Source organism: Sinocyclocheilus grahami, unplaced genomic scaffold (assembly GCF_001515645.1).
Source record: "Sinocyclocheilus grahami isolate Dianchi unplaced genomic scaffold, SAMN03320097.WGS_v1.1 scaffold519.1, whole genome shotgun sequence".
In the NCBI taxonomy this organism is placed as follows: Eukaryota; Metazoa; Chordata; class Actinopteri; order Cypriniformes; family Cyprinidae; genus Sinocyclocheilus; species Sinocyclocheilus grahami.
This window is the reverse complement of record NW_015505698.1, coordinates 522,432-541,820: the sequence shown is the minus strand read 5'-3', so window position 1 is coordinate 541,820 and position 19,389 is coordinate 522,432. Positions and strand designations below refer to the sequence as shown.

The window sequence follows — 19,389 nt, the reverse complement described above, 5'->3', positions numbered from 1 at the left end:
AGCCTTTATGTTCTTTTTGCTCAGCAGCGGTTTTCGTCTTGCCATGCAGCCATGCAGACCATTTTTGCCCAGTCTCTTTCTTATGGTGGAGTCATGAACACTGACCTTAACTGAGGCAATGCAGTTCTTGCCTGCAGTTCTTTGGATGTTGTTGTGGGGTCTTTTGTGACCTCTTGGATGAGTCGTCGCTGTGCTCTTGGGGTAATTTGGGTCGGCCGGCCACTCCTGGGAAGGTTCTCCACTGTTCCATGTTTTTGCCATTTGTGAATAATGGCTCTCACTGTGGTTCGCTGGAGTCCCAAAGCTTTAGAAATGGCTTTATAACCTTTTCCAGACTGATAGATCTCAATTACTTTCTTTCTCATTTGTTTCTGAATTTCTGCATGATCTCTAGCTTTTGAGGATCTTTTGGTCTACTTCACTTTGTCAGGCAGGTCCTATTTAAGAGATTTCTTGATTGCGAACAGGTGTGGCAGTAATCAGGCCTGGGTGTGGCTAGAGAAACTGAACTCAGGTGTGATAAACCACAGTTTTAACAGGGGGGCAAACACTTCTTCACACAGGGCCATGTAGTTTTGGATTTTGTTTTCCCTTAATAATAAAAACCTTCATTTAAAAACTGCATGTTGTGTTTACTTATGTTATCTTTGACTAATATTAAAATTTGTTTGATGATCTGAAACATTAAAGTGTGACAAACATGCAAAAAAATAAGAAATCTAGAAGGGGGCCAACACTTTTCACACCACTGTATTATGTAAACAAAAACTTTGATTTTGGATGCGATTAATCATTTGACAGCACTAATTAAAATTGTTGGGGGGCCTATAATAATAGCCTGCGATATTTAATTCAAAATAGTGAAATTAAAAAAAATAAAAATAAAATTTAGATCACTGGATATTACTGTTGTTTAACATTGCTATCATAAAACAGTTGTCAAGTACTTAGCCACTTGCATCTTTCACTGTTAAAACTGAAGCAGTGCACTTTCAGTAGAGGGTCTCTCATGTTGCGTTACATATATTATAATATCTTCATTTGAGTTTTGAAAATGAACAGGAGTTTTTTGTTTGGAAAGACATGAGGATGAGTAAAGCATGTAACTAACACAAGTTGTCATGTTTTCAGCATGCTGTACGTTTAACATTAAAGTAATTGTGTTCCAGAATTTTCAAGCTCCTGTCAATCAAGTCTTCCCTGCTGAAGATGATGTCAACAAACATGTGGAGGACAACTGTAAGTGTTACTGTGTTTGAGATCTTCATGTTATGTGTTGGATAAAATGACAGCACTGACTAATGATTTCATCTGTTTGTGTGTGTGTGTGTGTGTGTGTGTGTGTTACAGGCTCACTGATGTACTTGAATGAAGCCACGCTACTAAATAATGTCCGTGTGCGCTACAGTAAAGATAAGATTTATGTGAGTATTTTTCTGTTGCAAATGTTGTCTTGAAGATTCTGTATGTCCAAAAAATGAAAATTAGCCCATAAATTACTACATCCTAGGTGTATATGACTTTCTTCTTTCAGACGAATCCAGTCGGAGTTATATAAAAAATTGTCTTTGATCTTTCAAGCTGTTTCATGGCACTCAGCGGGTGTTGCATGCATCAGTCCAAAAGAAGTTAAATAAAAAGTGCCCATCCATAAGAAAAGTCTCACACGGCTCTGGGGGGTGAACAAAGGCCTTCTGTAGTGAATTGATGCGTTTTTGTAAGAAAAATATCCATATTCAAAATGTAATAATCACTTTAATGTAGCTTGCGCTCACTGTTGTACACGGAAGCTGTTCCGGGCGGATGACGTAAGGAGGTCGGGTTTGCGCATGCGCCGCTCAGAAGAACGCGGAAGCGCAGCGGAGAGATCAAAACAAAACAGCGGACACTAATTAGAAGAACAAAACGAGGATTTGTAAAGAAGAATGTCAGAGGGGTGAGTAATTTATGGACTAATTTTCATTTTTGGGTGAACTAACCCTTTAAGTTGCAGAGCATTGATCTCTCTCGGCCACTGTACTTGAGCCCACAGTATAATTTTCTTGTTTTCTTGTTATGAAAAGTAATTTTAATAATCCGCACAGTCCGCTGATGTCCGTGTGCTGCCCGATTTTTCTCTTTACATGGATTTGTTTGTGAACAGCATTGAATGTTCAAGTGATTCAACGATCAAATTGAAAGGTTCTCTGTGTTTTGCACATACATCATCTAGACGTGTGGTGAATAGAGTATACTTTAAAAGTGTGTGAAACTAAGCAGTATGCAAAAAAACTGAAAAACCTAGGCTCAAATATACCCAGGCCTTTAGTGTCACCATAAGACCGCTTCAGCTTTTTGAAGACATAGTTGCTTTATAGTAAATTTATTAAATGAGTAAAAAAAAACGGTATATTTGCATAAATAGGCCAATAAATGCTATTTTTAATTAATTATTAATTTTTTTGCATTGTTAATTTATAAAAAAATACACTACCATTCAAAAGTGTTTTTAGGATAATTATTTCTTTTTGAGTACAATTTGATGCAAAGATTGAAATGTTTAATTTCTATGTTAAAATTAACTTTTAAAGATTTTTAAAGTAAAAAATGACAAGATGATAGAACAGTCCTGTTATCATAATGAAGAAAAAAGCCTCAATCAATCAGTCAATCAATAGTAAAAAAAAATAAAGGACTTGCCATTTTTTATTTCTTTTTTTTTTTTTTATCTGAAAACGGTTCTCTGCCAAAAAATAAAAATGCATTCATTGGGTGCTTTCCTGCTGCTTGCTTTGTGTTGCAGACGTTTGTTGCCAACATCCTGATTGCTGTGAATCCATATTTTGAGATTCCCAAGCTGTATTCTCCAGAGACCATTAAACAGTACCACGGCCGGTCGCTGGGCACGCTGCCTCCTCACGTCTATGCAATTGGTAAGCAAGGCTGCAAGAAAAGGCATGGGCCGTTTATGTGGGTGGGCCTACGTATATGCTAAACGTAATGCAGAGGCAGTGAAATTAAGGCTTCTCAGTCATGTACAAAAATATATACAGGTGCATCTCAATAAATTAGAATGTCATGGTAAAGTTAATTTATTTCAGTAATTCAATTCAAATTGTGAAACTCATGTATTAAATAAATTCAATGCACACAGACTGAAGTAGTTTAAGTCTTTGGTTCTTTTAATTGTGGTGATTTTGGCTCACATTTAACAAAAACCCACCTATTCACTACCACCATCTCAACAAATTAGTATATGGTGACATGCCAATCAGCTAACCAACTCAAAACACCTGCAAAGGTTTCCTGAGCCTTCAAAATGGTCTCTCAGTTTGGTTCACTAGGCTACACAATCATGGGGAAGACTGCTGATCTGACAGTTGTCCAGAAGACCATCATTGACACCCTTCACAAGGAGGGTAAGCCACAAACATTCATTGCCAAAGAAGCTGGCTGTTCACAGAGTGCTGTATCCAAGCATGTTAACAGAAAGTTGAGTGGAAGGAAAAAGTGTGGAAGAAAAAGATGCACAACCAACCGAGAGAACATCAGCCTTATGAGAATTGTCACGCAAAATCGATTCAAGAATTTGAGTGAACTTCACAAGGAATGGACTGAGGCTGGGGTCAAGGCATCAAGAGCCACCACACACAGACGTGTCAAGGAATTTGGCTACAGTTGACGTATTCCTCTTGTTAAGCCACTCCTGAACCACAAACAACGTCAGAGGCGTCTTACCTGGGCTAAGGAGAAGAAGAACTGGACTGTTGCCCAGTGGTCCAAAGTCCTCTTTTCAGATGAGAGCAAGTTTTGTATTTAATTTGGAAACCAAGGTCCTAGAGTCTGGAGGAAGGGTGGAGAAGCTCATAGCCCAAGTTGCTTGAAGTCCAGTGTTAAGTTTCCACAGTATGTGATGATTTGGGGTGCAATGTCATCTGCTGGTGTTGGTCCATTGTGTTTTTTGAAAACCAACGTCACTGCACCCGTTTACCAAGAAATTTTGGAGCACTTCATGCTTCCTTCTGCTGACCAGCTTTTTGAAGATGCTGATTTCATTTTCCAGCAGGATTTGGCACCTGCCCACACTGCCAAAAGCACCAAAAGTTGGTTAAATGACCATGGTGTTGGTGTGCTTGACTGGCCAGCAAACTCACCAGACCTGAACCCCATAGAGAATCTATGGGGTATTGTCAAGAGGAAAATGAGAAACAAGAGACCAAAAAATGCAGATGAGCTGAAGGCCACTGTCAAAGAAACCTGGGCTTCCATACCACCTCAGCAGTGCCACAAACTGATCACCTCCATGCCACGCCGAATTGAGGCAGTAATTAAAGCAAAAGGAGCCCCTACCAAGTATTGAGTACATGTACAGTAAATGAACATACTTTCCAGAAGGCCAACAATTCACTAAAAATGTTTTTTTATTGGTCTTATGAAGTATTCTAATTTGTTGAGATAGTGAATTGGTGGGTTTTTGTTAAATGTGAGCCAAAATCATCACAATTAAAAGAACCAAAGACTTAAACTACTTCAGTCTGTGTGCATTGAATTTATTTAATACACAAGTTTCACAATTTGAGTTGAATTACTGAAATAAATGAACTTTTCCATGACATTCTAATTTATTGAGATGCACCTGTACTATTAGCTTGTATAAATGTTAATATTCCATGTATATATTTGTATTTTTTAATGTTTTTATTTGTTATATTTAGCGGATAAAGCTTATCGTGACATGAAGGTGTTAAAGATGAGTCAGTCCATCATTGTGTCGGGAGAGTCAGGAGCCGGAAAAACCGAAAACACCAAGTTTGTTCTCAGGTATAGAAAGGTCTCCATATTATATACTGAATTATTAATAAAAAGTTAATATTATAAGGCTATAAGCACATCTGCATAATCCTTTATTCTGTACTTGTTTTATTCGGTTACGCTTTCCTCTCACAGGTACTTAACTACATCTTATGGTACAGGTCAAGACATTGATGAAAGAATAGTTGAAGGTACGTTTGAAGGACTTTACTATACTAATATAAATTTGTACTCCACTATACTGTAACTACAGTAATGCAAGTTATAGAAAATAACAACTATTTTCTGTTTGTTTCTAGCAAACCCACTGCTCGAGGCGTTTGGAAATGCCAAAACTGTCCGAAACAACAACAGCAGTCGCTTTGGGAAGTTTGTGGAGATTCACTTTAATGAAAAGGTGTGTTTTGTACAAAAGCCTCACCACAAACACAAAACTGTGAAGCTTTTTAAATAACAATGTACAATTTAAGCTTATCAATGAGTATTACAAAAACACCCATGACAGAAAGATCCCTGGAGGCCCCGCAATAAATAAAATGACAAAAAGCTTCCCTCCCTAACTATCAAACCCAAGAGAAAACACTCGCATATATAAAGAAAAGGGCACCCACTCTCTATCATGCTCCAACTACAACAACGGTTGGGAAAATAGGAGCCAAAATAAACAAAGCACCAACCAAGATCACAAATGAATCAGCATTAAACATAGTATCTACAACAATTGTCTAGTGTACCGATCACCATGTGTACAGCACTATGGTTACATTATGCCAGCTCTACGTCAAGGACACCATGAAAGCAGGGATCCCATGAGTCCAAGCTTCAGGAGACATAAATACAGCAACAACCACTCCCAGGATCGATCATGTCATCCCTCATTAGCCTCTCCATCTGTAATCAATACAGCTAGAGAGTAAAGACACAGCGGATACACAGCAAACAGTTGTACACAATACACACCCAAAATTACTGTTCAGAAACATCCACAAATAACTTTTGTTTTGAGTTTGGTCACACTTTAGTTTTGGGATGAAATCTCACTATTAACTTACTATTAACTACAACTTTTGCCTAATTACTGCTTATCAATAGTTAGCAAGCTAGTTTATTAAGTAGGATTAAAGGATCTGAAATATGATCATGCAGAATAAGATATTAATGTGTGCCATATGCGTACCAATAAATATCCAATAAGCTAGTTATATGCAATAAGCAACTAGTTAAAGGGCACCTATTATGCAAAATTCACTTTTATATGTTGTTAGATAATTGTGTGTTGCAGTGTGTGTACACAACCACCCTATAATGATAAAAATCCACCCGCTCCTTTTTTTTAATCATCATAAATCATAAGCATTGTCTCAGAACAAGCCATTCTCAGAATCCGTAAAATGTGACGTCACATTTTACCAGCCCTGCCCACATCCGTTGACGGACACTGCTGTATTAGCATAGACCCCGTCCTGAGTAAGCCGCGGCACACAATCCGCCATGTTTATCTTCACGCTAGACAATTTAAAAGCAGCATTCAAGCAAGAAATATCTTCTTAACACGCATATCTATTATAAACGTGATTTCTTTCCCAGCTGTTTACCTTCACAGACATAACCAACTGTGTTTTTGTAACTTCTGCATGTTTATAACATAAACTTGTGTGTATTTGACTTTTAAAGGCACAATATGTCATTTTCGCAGCTAGAGGGCGCATATTCAAAACAAACAAAGAAACAAAGGCATAGTTTGATGACGCGTGACTGAGTGTGGAATCATGGGAGTTGTGGTCTTCATCCCCACAGCCGATGCAATCTGACAGGACTCGGGCAGAAATCATGTTCATGGATGAGCTAATGATTTATTAATGTAGTAGAATGAAGCAGGGTGAGGCTGAAAGCCGTTGAAGCGAAATGAGGCCACTGAACGAGCGTGACACACGGCTCGAAAGCAGCAGAGCTTTTATTATGCCACAGTCGACCGCTTCCGCTCCTTCCGGTCGTGCGTATGTGGGGTAAAGCAGCGCTGTTTTATCGAGGAAATCGAGGGTGTATGACGTCATTGGCAGGCGACACAATGACACTATGGACACGGTCCGCGTCACTAGTTAAAATGGCTTATTTCTCTGGATTTAAACATTCTTCTAAACATTTGGGATAATGTAAGTACACAAGTCAGCAAAATATATAACACTGTTCTAGTGGTTTTTGGATATTTTAATAAAAAAATCTTACATATTGTGCCTTTAAGTGCAATAAGACATGAAAGAAAACCGGAGATCAAAACTTTAAACTGATATGGCTTTAAAAAGCATGATTTCAGAGCAATAGACATGATAATCAATAACAATCACATGTTTTTTAGCAGAGTATATCTGAGGGACGAACTGTAAAGGCAGCCCTATTCTGGAAAAGGGGGCATTTGCGTTTAAAGAGACATGCACTAAAACAGCCTGTTTCTGCTTCCACTCAAAATAAGCATTTTCAAAATGATATAATTCATGATCTGTGGGGTATTTTGAGCTGAAACTTAACAGACACATTCTGGGGACTCCTGAGACTTATTATTATTAAATATATATTACATCTTGTATGTAAGGGGCATGATAGGTGCACTTTAATAGTGAGAATTGGTCCCTAAACTAAGTTTGTTGTTATGTTGTACACAGAGTGCAACTCCATATGATGTTGCAGTTGTTGTAATTAATGTGACGAGTAGTGATGCTGATGTGTGGATTTGTACATTAACTAGTTACATGTTTATTTGAACGTAGTGCTGATTTGTTTTCCAGAATGCAGTAGTAGGTGGTTTCGTGTCCCATTACCTGCTGGAGAAGTCCCGTATCTGCACGCAGGGCCAGGAGGAGAGGAACTATCACATCTTCTACAGGCTGTGCGCTGGAGCTCCTGAAGACATCAAGGAGAAGTTCCACCTCAGCTCTCCAGACTGCTTCAGGGTTTGTGAACTCACAGACTGACACATACACTTACACTACACTTTCACCTCTGTAGAATAGCCAGGGAGTGATTTCACAGTCTCAGTAAAGACATTAACAAGCACCCTGTCATTTACTTTGACATGTTTCAATTAGGGGTGCTCCGATCAGGATTTTTGAGCAGTATCTGCCGATACGATCACCGATACCGATCTTTTTAAAGCCTTCCTTTTATCATGTAGAATTATTTTTAGTAATACTCCAATCATTTATACATTTATTCAAAAATTTCATTTTTGAAAATGGGGGGGGGTTCCCTCTTATAGGTGACTCTTGTGAGAGGAGATTTTTTTTCTTATTATTATCATTTGAGGGGTGGAGGGAAGCATTTTTTAGACATTTTTCAAAAATATATATTTATCTCACCTAAATGTTTGATCATGCAGTGCATTTTAAACATCCCAAAGCGATTATCGGCCGATAGTGATCGGTTGTCGATCAATTGGAGCACTGGTTTCAATTCAGGTTGAGTGTGTGATCATCCAAAGTGTTGAAAAATGTAAAATTATACTAAGTAGAGTAATCCTTGACTGTCTGCCAGGTGTTCTTTCAAAGGTGTTCTTTTACTGAACATTTCTTGTATACACTTTCTGTTTAATCCAGTATCTAAGTCGAGGATGCACAAGGTACTTTTCTACCAAGGATTCAGACAAGCTGATACCTCAAAACCGCAAGAGTCCAGAGGTAATGCATTTATTTCCAATTCCTTCTCTGTATAATCTGAGAGACTGCCACCAATTTGTTTTTGTTAGTTTGGGTGGGGAAGAATTGATTATGGACATCAGGAAGCTGATGTTTTACAGGCAGAAACATTGTTGGTCACACTTTATTTTAAGGTCCAATTCTTGCTATTAATAAACCATTAACTACGACTTTTCCCTCAATAAACTCCTAATTTGCTGCTGCTTAGTAGTTAGTAAGGTAGTTGTTAAGTTTAGGTATTGGGTAGGATTAGGGATGTAGAATATGCTCATGCAGAATATGTGCTTTATAAGCACTAATAAACAGCCAATATGATAGTAATATGCAGGCTAATAAGCAACTAGTTAAGCATGAGAATTGGTCCCTAAAGCGTTACCACATTGTTTTATCATGCATTGGTCAATTTTGAGATTTGAGATTAAACTGTTGTTTCAGGCTACTGGAAAGAAAACACTCAAAATAGACTTAGGTGTTTATTTTATTGCAGTTTATCAATTTGTGCCTGTACAAAGGCCGTTTTCTCAAAATGAGTTTTTTTTTCTCCTGCACAAATCCAGTTTCATTCGTTTTATTCCTGTTTACATTTATTCCGGTTTTAACAGAGGGATTTGTACATATATCATATTTTATACAAAGGTTTTTTTTTATATATGTATATGTTTTGGATTATGGAACAGTAGGTGATTGGTCTTTGAAGGGTCAGTCAAGGGTCACTGGTGGACGTGGTTCTGGTTTAATGGCAGCATTGATTCAGCATGAGTGATATATCTTGTCCTTTGCAAGCGTCTACACTTGTGTTTGGTTGCTGGTCTATGGCTTGATTTTAATTCTCAGATACTAGGCCTTTTGTTAATGACCGTATATTGTGTGTAATTCAAGCATGATTATGTTCATACTAATCTAATCACTGCACTAATCATGTGTAACCTCATTGTCTGTGGTTGTGTGTTTGTGTGTATCTGATACATCAAAGGATGAGAAGGTGAATATATGTGTGCTGTGCAGTCAGAGGGGCTTTGCTTTTCTTCTCTCCTTTTGTCATATAAATACATGACCTGGGTCCAGTGCATTTCATGGTTTGTTATACTTATTGTGGACTTGTGTATTGCATGGAAAGTGGTTTCATTTAATTCAATCGGTCTCTTATAGTTAACAAACCTAAAGGAATATTTTGGTTTCAGCACTAGTTAATTTCACCAAATCTGTGCTTTCCTTAAAAAGAAAGCAAAAAACTGTTATATGAACTCTGTCTGTATGAAGTTATATCTAATATTGTAACATTCTCATGCTATTTCCATGCAACACTTGAAAAAAGCATATGAAATATATTTGACCCAGATCTTGTAAAAAATGGGGAGTTTACTTTCATTTCTTGGGAGCGAAACTGTCATTCCCTTCCACTGTTTTGGCTTTTCCTAAGGTAATGGGATATTGTTCTCTTAATATTGCTGTTTTTGTCACAAATAGTGGTAGTAGTATTACAGCAGGCTGCTAGTGCTATTTTAAAATCCACCACATTGAGTGACACTCTTGCTATACTGGCAGTTTTTGTGTCCATTAGCATTATCTGCTCCTCTCATAAGACACATTTCTCTTTAGCCTCTGCATTTGTGTACCAAAATACCTTCAGCTTCCTTTCAAGTGTTTTTGAACAAAATGCCAGCAACTTATCGATTTATTGACAATAGTTTTGGCTCAGTTTTATCAGGCATCTGGGGGATGCAAAGTCTCTGCCATTTAAAAATATCCACACGGTTGCATCAAACTCGTGATTGTTATGAGGACTTATGAGAGAATTTTGTGAAAGTCATGATAGTAGTAATAGAGTTTATCTGTGGCTGTCACCACAAAAGAAACAAGTCCCAATTCACACACAGTTTATGATGAGAAGTGAACAGTGAGAAATCCTTCCAACATATCACTGCTGCACTTGGATAAATTAAGAAATTAATGAGGTTATATCTAGATTCTGCAGTGTCTTGATGTTGAGATATGTGTACGACACCAGGGTCAAGATCATCATTGTCGTCAGTGGATTGACTAAATAAAGTTCACATGGGAAAATGTTGAGGACAACAAGTGCACTTTACAATATAAGAGGGTGGAGTATCAGACATCAAAGACTGTCGAAAACCTACATGCACCTACCATATTCCTTTTTTTCTTAGATGAACTACTATGACCTGAAATCTTACCTCATTTTATATCTTTCAGTAAATTGAATAAAAATACAAGTATGAACATATAGGCTAATGGCAAAGTTTCTGTGTAAGATTGTACTCGAGTCTTAAAAAATCATAATAAAATGAAAGCTCAACTATAAAATTACATTTTCTATCACAATGATATGAACACAGTGCCTCAGCCCCTGTGGCTTAACAAACCGGTTTGCGAGACCCTTTGTTATTTGATGCGCATCACTCCAAAGTCAATAGAAAGCTGCATGTTTGAGCTGACAACAAACCGACCAGCTCAGAAATCTGAGAGCTTCTATATGTGGTCAGAGAAATTTCAAAAAGCACAGCATTCCTGCGCATTTCAACCGGAAGACTAAAAGTGCGGTCACTGTTCTGATTGTGCAGATTCCTGATGGATGTTGCCTGTGAATTTTCGCAGAACAACAGTGGTGGCATACAGCTACAAGGACTTAAAGCAAGATGCAAAGAATGCATAAGAATACAGGAAACTTTAATGTAATTAAGGTTGTCTACAGTTATATTAGAGAAACTGAACAACAGCATATTAGTGACAACTTTACCTCCGGTACATCTGAGTTTACAACCTGAGGTCACTGACGTGGAGTCTATAGAGACAGAGCGACACGCATCATAAGTTGAAAACCACGCCCACACCGGGGGGGGAAACAATCCAACGCTCTCCATTGACTTTGTATTGCGGGAAGCTGCCTCCTTGTCATTTCTGACTTATAACAACAAAACAGAACAATGCCTAAAAGCTGCTGTGTGACAAGGTGTACAGTAAACAAGCTAAAAAACCCAGAACTAAGTTTTTATAAGCTGTCGACCCCAAAAAAACAAGCGTTTAGGAACTCAAAAGTAAAGCGCGACGCGTCACATTACTCTGTGAACTACGCCCACTAGATGAAACCGTAATTGGCTACAGGAAACATTCATTATTTTTAACCATGTCAAAGGATTATTTCACCAACCATTAGAGAAACTGAACAACAGCATATTAGTGACAACTTTACCTCCGGTACATCTGAGTTTACAACCTGAGGTCACTGACGTGGAGTCTATAGAGACAGAGCGACACGCATCATAAGTTGAAAACCACGCCCACACCGGGGGGGGAAACAATCCAACGCTCTCCATTGACTTTGTATTGCGGGAAGCTGCCTCCTTGTCATTTCTGACTTATAACAACAAAACAGAACAATGCCTAAAAGCTGCTGTGTGACAAGGTGTACAGTAAACAAGCTAAAAAACCCAGAACTAAGTTTTTATAAGCTGTCGACCCCAAAAAAACAAGCGTTTAGGAACTCAAAAGTAAAGCGCGACGCGTCACATTACTCTGTGAACTACGCCCACTAGATGAAACCGTAATTGGCTACAGGAAACATTCATTATTTTTAACCATGTCAAAGGATTATTTCACCAACCTATGTGAACCTGAGAGGAGGAGATATATTGAGAAACTAAATTTTAAATTTTAAATGTCAGTGCCCCTTTTCCTAACCTTCCTTTTGTTTGAGAAATGATCCAACTGAATGGCCCAACGTGAAATACCCCGACATCTACAACTATTTGTGTCCTTAAATGCTCGATTTTTTTGGGTCGAGAGCTTATAAAGGGTTTTTTAATTCAATTCAATTCAAGTTTAATTGAATAGCGCTTTTCGCGAAACAAATCGTTGCAAAGCAGCTTTACAGAAAATTACGTTTCTACAATATATTTAGTAGTAGCTTATCAGTGACTATGACTGTCAAATTGATGTACAAATGGCAGAAATGTACGGTAAAATTCGGTTAATGACGTAATCAAACAGACGATGAACATTATTAACAGCAATGATTAGATGTTGCAATCAAACTTGTAGCAAAATTTGGTAGTTTTTGTTGTTTCAGGGTTGGCATCATCTGAGGTCCTCTGAGGAGTTGGCATCATCTCTTCTCAGGTGTTCGGTCATCTCAGGTCTTTGTAAGGGCTGGATCCAGACTGAAGCTTGTGTAATTCCTAGTTACCACGGGATGTCAATGGCAGAAACAGAGAAACAAATAGAGACATAATTAGCGTAGCTGCTGTTCCAACCAAGCAAAAATGATTTGTTCAACCCAAGCTAAGGAATAATAATGTGCATTTGATCAGATATAACTGCAGTACAAGATTATGAGATGCATTATTTGAATGCTTGGCCAAAGAGATGTGTCTTTAATCTAGATTTAAACAGAGAGAGTGTGCCTGAACCCCGAACGTTATCAGGAAGGCTATTCCAGAGTTTGAGAGCCAAATGCGAAAAAGCTCTACCTCCTTTAGTGGACTTTGCTATCCTAGGTACTACCAAAAGTCCAGAGTTTTGCGACCTTAGGGAGTGTGATGGATTGTGGTAGAAGGTGGTAAAAGGCTAGTTAGGTACACAGGCGCTAAACCATTAAGGCCCTTTTAGGTACTGTAAGTAATAATATTTTGTAACTGATATGGAACTTGATAGGTAGCCAATGCAGAGACTGTAAAATTGGGGTAATATGATCATATTTTCTTTACCTGGTAAGGACTCTAGCCGCTGCATTTTGGACTACCTGTAGCTTGATTATTGAATATGCAGGACAACCAGCTAGCAGTGCATTACAATAGTCCAGTCTAGAGGTCATGAATGCATGAACTAGCTTTCCCATTCAGTCAGTCACGTTCTACGTTACGTCAGTGACTGACGAATTGGGATCTCGCCCGAGGTCCAATAAGTAATATCACTGTCTTATCCGAATTCAATAGGAGAAAATTATTGGTCATCCAATCTTTTACATTTTTAACACACTCTGTTAGCTTAGATAATTTTGAAGTTTCATCTGGTCTCGTTGAGATATTTAGTTGAGTGTCATCATGGTCTGACGCAAGAAGCAAGTCATTAGTAATTTTAACAAGTGCAGTGTCTGTGCTATGGTGGTGCCTGAAACCTGAAATTCTTCATAGAGATAATTTTTTGCAGAAGAAGCACAATTGAGCAGACAAAACTTTTTCTACAATTTTAGACATAAACGGAAGATTTGAAATGGGTCTGTAATTAGCCAATTCATTAGGATCTAGTTGTGGTTTCTTAATAAGAGGCTTAATAATCGCCAGCTTGAATGGTTTTGGGACGTGACCTAAAGATAACGACAAGTTAATAATATTGAGAAGCGGTTCTTCTGCTACAGGTAACAGCTGTTTACTGTACATCGTGTCACAGCAGCTTTTAAGCATTGTTCTGTTTCTTGTTGTAAATCAGAAATGACAAGGAGGCAGCTTCCCGCAATACAAAGTCAATGGAGAGCGTTGGATTGGCCCAACTAACGGCTCGGCTCGCGTTTCCACTGCAGTTTAGTACTGCTTTAGAGTGGGCGGGATTATACGCATCGCCCCATCAAGCTCTCGCTAAATCCACTCCTCGGCTGTCATCGAGAGGAATGTCTGTACTTCCTCAACAGACCACGAAACAGCCATTTTTTGGTTGTTAAAAAAAAACAGTTGCGTTCGTTCAAAAAAGTTGCATTCGATCATTCGCTGGCTGTGCTGATTTAAATCTAGCGGGTCTGGTGTCGCAAGTTCAATGATGCAGGTAGTGATGATTCTCTCCGGCCAATCAGTGATCAGCAGGGTTTACACGTCACATTTTGGTAATGGTACTGAAAAAAGTACCAGGTACTGTACCCAGTGGAAAACCCCCCAAAAGTGAGCCATGCCATATCATGAGTTTCACGATGTAGCGTTGTGGATATATTTGAATGATTGTGTTCCCCACCATCAAACTGATGAAGCTGCTTGATACACTACATGGTCAAAATGACATGCTCATGAACGGGTCAGGGCTTCTTTTCCCAAAAGCATCGTAAGCCTAAGTACATCGTAGACCCATTACCACCAATGAAGCTATGATCAACTTAAGCTTCCAATGATTTTGGAAAACATAGCCCTGGCTGTTTCAGCTATACTAATTTCTCACCAAAGATGCAGCCATGCAATATTACACAAGCTTTTTCCTGTGTCTGAATTGGAGTTCAGTTATGCTATAAAATCTTGATGTGCAGATCCCTATTAATGCTAGTAGTTTGCAAATGAAATGTTCTGCAAGCACACGTGAAGATTGTTTTGTGCTGAACGTATGCTTTAGGTTATGTAGTACTGAGTAACAAAACTTGGAAATAAAGATGCAGCCATGCAATATTACACAAGCTTTTTCCTGTGTCTGAATTGGAGTTCAGTTATGCTATAAAATCTTGATGTGCAGATCCCTATTAATGCTAGTAGTTTGCAAATGAAATGTTCTGCAAGCACACGTGAAGATTGTTTTGTGCTGCACGTATGCTTTAGGTTATGTAGTACTGAGTAACAAAACTTGGAAATAAATTGATTGCAGTTGCTGTGCTGAGTTTTTTTTAGCAGTCAGGCTCCTGGATGAACTCACAGGTTTCTCTTCTGAGTCTAACTTGGTCGTTGCTCCTTAGCATCTGAAGGCAGGTCCTCTAAAAGACCCTCTACTGGACGATCATGCCGACTTTAACAGAATGTGTGTGGCCATGAAGAAGATCGGTCTGGATGACACGGAGAAGCTCAACATGTTCAGGGTGGTGGCTGGGGTGTTGCACCTCGGAAACATTGATTTCGAGGAGGCTGGAAGCACCTCAGGTAAACGGAGAGCTTCAGTTACTAAACACACACTGATTTGGTGCTAACAATTAAAATACTCTTGCCAACAACTTGTGTGATTATTCATTTAAAGATGATGACAGTGAAAATAATCCAGCCTATCTACAAACTTGGAGGATTTATACATTTATATCCAACTGTTTAGTTTGGAGAAAAATTGGTTAGTTACCAGTTAGACAAAATATGCTGATGTGAGTATATTAAAAAATGTTGACATTATATTTTACATAGAGGCACAAGCTAGACGTGGATTAGTGATATCTAAAACAAAAAAATATAATGTTTGTTCATTGAAATAAAAAGAAATAAAAGATGAAAGATGAAAACCTTGAGCTTAAAAAATGTAAACTGAAAGGCAACATTTCTAATTTACATTTAAGTTCAAACTAAAGCTAAATATTAATTTAAAAAAGCACATAACATTACAACTAAAAGTGAAATCTGAAAATGTAAAATGAATAGCTTATTGACCATATTGATAATATGTACTATAGTAGTATATAAATGACACATTATTATAAAATAACACTGGTGTTACCAAATGTTTCCACAGAGATAGTAAAACCTTTAAGAGGACATCTCAACTGTTCACACAACAACGGTTTAATAAAGGGACTAAATAATACATTGCCTATTTTTTATAATACAAATACATTTCTTTAAGGGTTTGATTTATTGAACCTGTGTAACATTACTATGTAAATATAAAACTACAAATCAATGAGTCGCTATCATGATAGAAATGAAATTCGTCTGAGAATGGTTTTAGAAAGCAATTAACATATGCTTTTACATATAGGCTTAAACAATAATAAAGCCATTATTCAGCGCCGAGCGTAAATCGCATAACATTTCCCTTTCCATAAGCATAAGTCCACATGAGCCGTTAGCTTAGTTATATACCACATGTTGATGAAAATGAAGAAGAAAAATAACATGGAAATGTTCATATTTACTGACTGGTGTTCATGTGTGTGTGTGTTTCAGGTGGCTGTGTCTTGAAGAAGACGTGCAGTCAGCCGTTAGAGTTCTGTGCGGAGCTGTTGGGTCTGGATGAGGAAGATCTGAGGGTCAGTCTGACCACCAGAGTCATGCACACCACTGCAGGGGGCGCTAAAGGCACAGCCATCAAGTAAGAGCCGCTCATGCCTTCTGAAGAGCAGCTGAACTGAGAGGCCAGTGGATAGCCATTCAGCTTGTTGTCTTCTGTAGGGTTCCTCTGAAGGTGGAGCAGGCCAGCAGTGCTCGTGATGCTCTGGCTAAAGCCATCTACAGCCGTCTCTTCGATCACGTGGTCACCAGGATCAACCAGTGCTTCCCCTTCGACTCGTCTGCTCACTTCATCGGTGTGCTGGACATCGCTGGCTTTGGTACGAGACCGTCTATGCTCATGAATACACTTTCCCACACACTTTTTTGAGCCGTAAATGTCATGTAACTGGTCATTCAACCAACCGAACCCTGACTCCTGCTTATACCAAACTCTCGTTTTTGTCTTCCTTTTCCTCAGAGTATTTCGAGCACAACAGTTTTGAGCAGTTCTGCATTAACTACTGTAATGAGAAACTCCAGCAGTTCTTCAATGAGCGCATTCTCAAAGAAGTGAGTCTTTCAGCTGACGTGTGTGTGTGTGTGTGTGTGTGTGTAAATCAGCTCATTTACTGCAGCTTCAGATGCAGCTCATCAGTCAGAATTTACTGCCCTTTTCAGATGTCTTTGCCATCTTACAGTCTTTGCCATTACTACAGTAAACACATTATATTACAAAAGATTTCTATTTCAAATAAGTGCCGTTCTTTTCAACTTTCTATTGAGCAAAGAATCCTGGAAAAACGTACGTGTTTCCACAAAATATGAAGCAACACAACTGTTGTTGTTTTTTTTGGTAACACTTTACAATAAGGTGCATTAGTTAACTACATTAGTTAACATGAACTAATAATGAACTGCACTTATACAGCGTTTATTAATCTTTGTTAATGTTAATTTCAACATTTACTAATACATTATTAAAATCTTGTTAACATTAGTTAATGCACTGTGAACTAACATGAACTAACAATGAACATCTGTATTTTTATTACCTAACGTGAGCGTAGATTAGTAAATACAGTAACAAATATATTGCTCATGGTTAGTTCATGTTAGTTAATACATTAACTAATGTTTAACTAATGAACCTTATTGTAAAGTGTTACTTTTTTTTTTTATAATAATGATAATAATAATTGGATTTTTTTCCTTAAGCATATTCAGGTGCAGTATTTTCAAAATGTGTATATCAACTCATTTATCAACATACAGTAGAAATCAACAGTTCACTTATATTGTTCATCAAATTAAACAACATAAAAAACACCATGAAATAGATAATACAGAATCAAATTCAACACATATACAGTATAGCCACTTATGGAAGCCAGTTTACACCAATTAATTACTTTTTTTTCTCGCAGTTGTGAGATTATATCAACAATCGCTTGTTATAAAGTTAGAATTGCATGATATAAAGTTGCAGTTACCTTATTCATTTGTTTTAGTGGTGGAAACAGGCATATAGCTATTTAGTAAAGCAAAAAAAAAACTTTCTATGAAATTATTAATTCTTTCATTCATCGTGTCATTTTTTACACAATATTACATGTATTTTTGTATTGTGGCAAATTCACTTAAAGTTAACTGCGTTTTTCTGTAAGTCAAATTTTTTTTCAAGGACAAGTTCATCTAAACCAGATGTTTTGGTGCTGAAATAATAATAATAAAAAAAAGCTAAGTGTCTTTGTTAGGCTGTTGAATTGGCCATTGTAAGGCATGAACCCGACTGATATTATGTCTGTTGTTTGTGTCTGGTTAACAGGAGCAGGAATTGTATCAAAGAGAAGGTCTGGGGGTCAATGAGGTCCATTACGTTGATAATCAGGACTGTATAGGTCTGTTTCTCATTAAACATGACTACACTACACTGATTTGATTGGGCATATAGGGTGCAAAAATGATATCTGCACCCTTCTATACACCGAAATAAATCAGAATGCAGAAACTTCTGGCAGCTTGATGATTGAATGAATCTGCCTTTGCATCTTCTCCTGTTCAGACTTGGTGGAGGCGAAGTTAGTTGGCGTCTTGGATATCTTGGATGAAGAGAACCGGCTACCTCAACCCAGCGACCAGCACTTCACTGAAACCGTCCACGGCAAACACAAGGACCATTTCCGCCTGACTGTGAGCCACGCTTTACTCTAAATCTCATTTCAGCGGCTCACTCTAGTTAAGTGGCTTCATTCTTCAAATCTTTCACCGTCCCGCAGGTTCCCAGAAAGTCCAAGCTGACAGTGCACAGGAACGTCAGAGACGACGAGGGCTTCATCATAAGACACTTTGCTGGAGCAGTCTGCTATGAAACGGTACACCAACACTGCATTTAGGGAGAAAACAAGGCGTTTTCAGATCTTCAGTATTTGTTTTGTTTGATTAATTCAATGGAAACATTCTAAATTACCCTAAAAGAGTCACAAATTGGGCGTCAGTACTTCTGCTTCAGTTCAAAATACATTAATCTCCCTCGCCAGATGAGGATTTATCAATGCTCTCTCAATTTTTGCTGATTTCTAAATTAAAATAGCTTGTTAAATAGACTACCTCCAAGAGATCTATGTCGCCTAATGGTTTGACCAGCATTTAATTAAACATTAAACTGATCAAAAGTGACAGTAAAACATTTTTAATAATGCAAAAGATTTCTATTTCAAATAAATGCTATTTTGAACTTTCTATTAAACAAAGAATCCTGAAAAAAAAGTATCATAGTTTCCTCAAAAAATAACTTTTTTTTTTCCCCCTTCAAAATGTGTTTATCAACTCGACTCATTAACTGCTTTATCCCCAAAGTATTTGGCTGCAAACAAAACCTTTTTGGAGAAAAAGCTGTTTGTCAGAAATTGATCACTTTGATTCTGTTGCCTAAAGTTGATTATGGAAGTCCGTTTTCGCCTTTGAATAAAAAATAAAAAAGGTAATTGTGACTTTTTATCTCACAATTCTTTTTT

General features: G+C 37.8%; 1 protein-coding gene across 1 annotated transcript in view; it reads left to right on the top strand.

Annotated features, from left to right (window-relative positions):
• The window catches only part of myo6a (myosin VIa), a 71,700-nt gene that overhangs the window by 32,066 nt on the left and 20,245 nt on the right, over positions 1–19,389 (top strand). The window contains exons 3-18 of the mRNA XM_016237576.1: positions 1,170–1,239; positions 1,351–1,424; positions 2,783–2,912; positions 4,695–4,800; positions 4,927–4,982; positions 5,091–5,188; positions 7,575–7,739; positions 8,382–8,462; positions 9,454–9,462; positions 15,142–15,322; positions 16,331–16,475; positions 16,556–16,713; positions 16,854–16,945; positions 18,201–18,273; positions 18,438–18,565; positions 18,652–18,747. Of these exons, the coding sequence (XP_016093062.1) occupies positions 1,170–1,239; positions 1,351–1,424; positions 2,783–2,912; positions 4,695–4,800; positions 4,927–4,982; positions 5,091–5,188; positions 7,575–7,739; positions 8,382–8,462; positions 9,454–9,462; positions 15,142–15,322; positions 16,331–16,475; positions 16,556–16,713; positions 16,854–16,945; positions 18,201–18,273; positions 18,438–18,565; positions 18,652–18,747 (1,662 nt within the window). The remainder of the gene's footprint in view (positions 1–1,169; positions 1,240–1,350; positions 1,425–2,782; positions 2,913–4,694; positions 4,801–4,926; positions 4,983–5,090; positions 5,189–7,574; positions 7,740–8,381; positions 8,463–9,453; positions 9,463–15,141; positions 15,323–16,330; positions 16,476–16,555; positions 16,714–16,853; positions 16,946–18,200; positions 18,274–18,437; positions 18,566–18,651; positions 18,748–19,389) is intronic.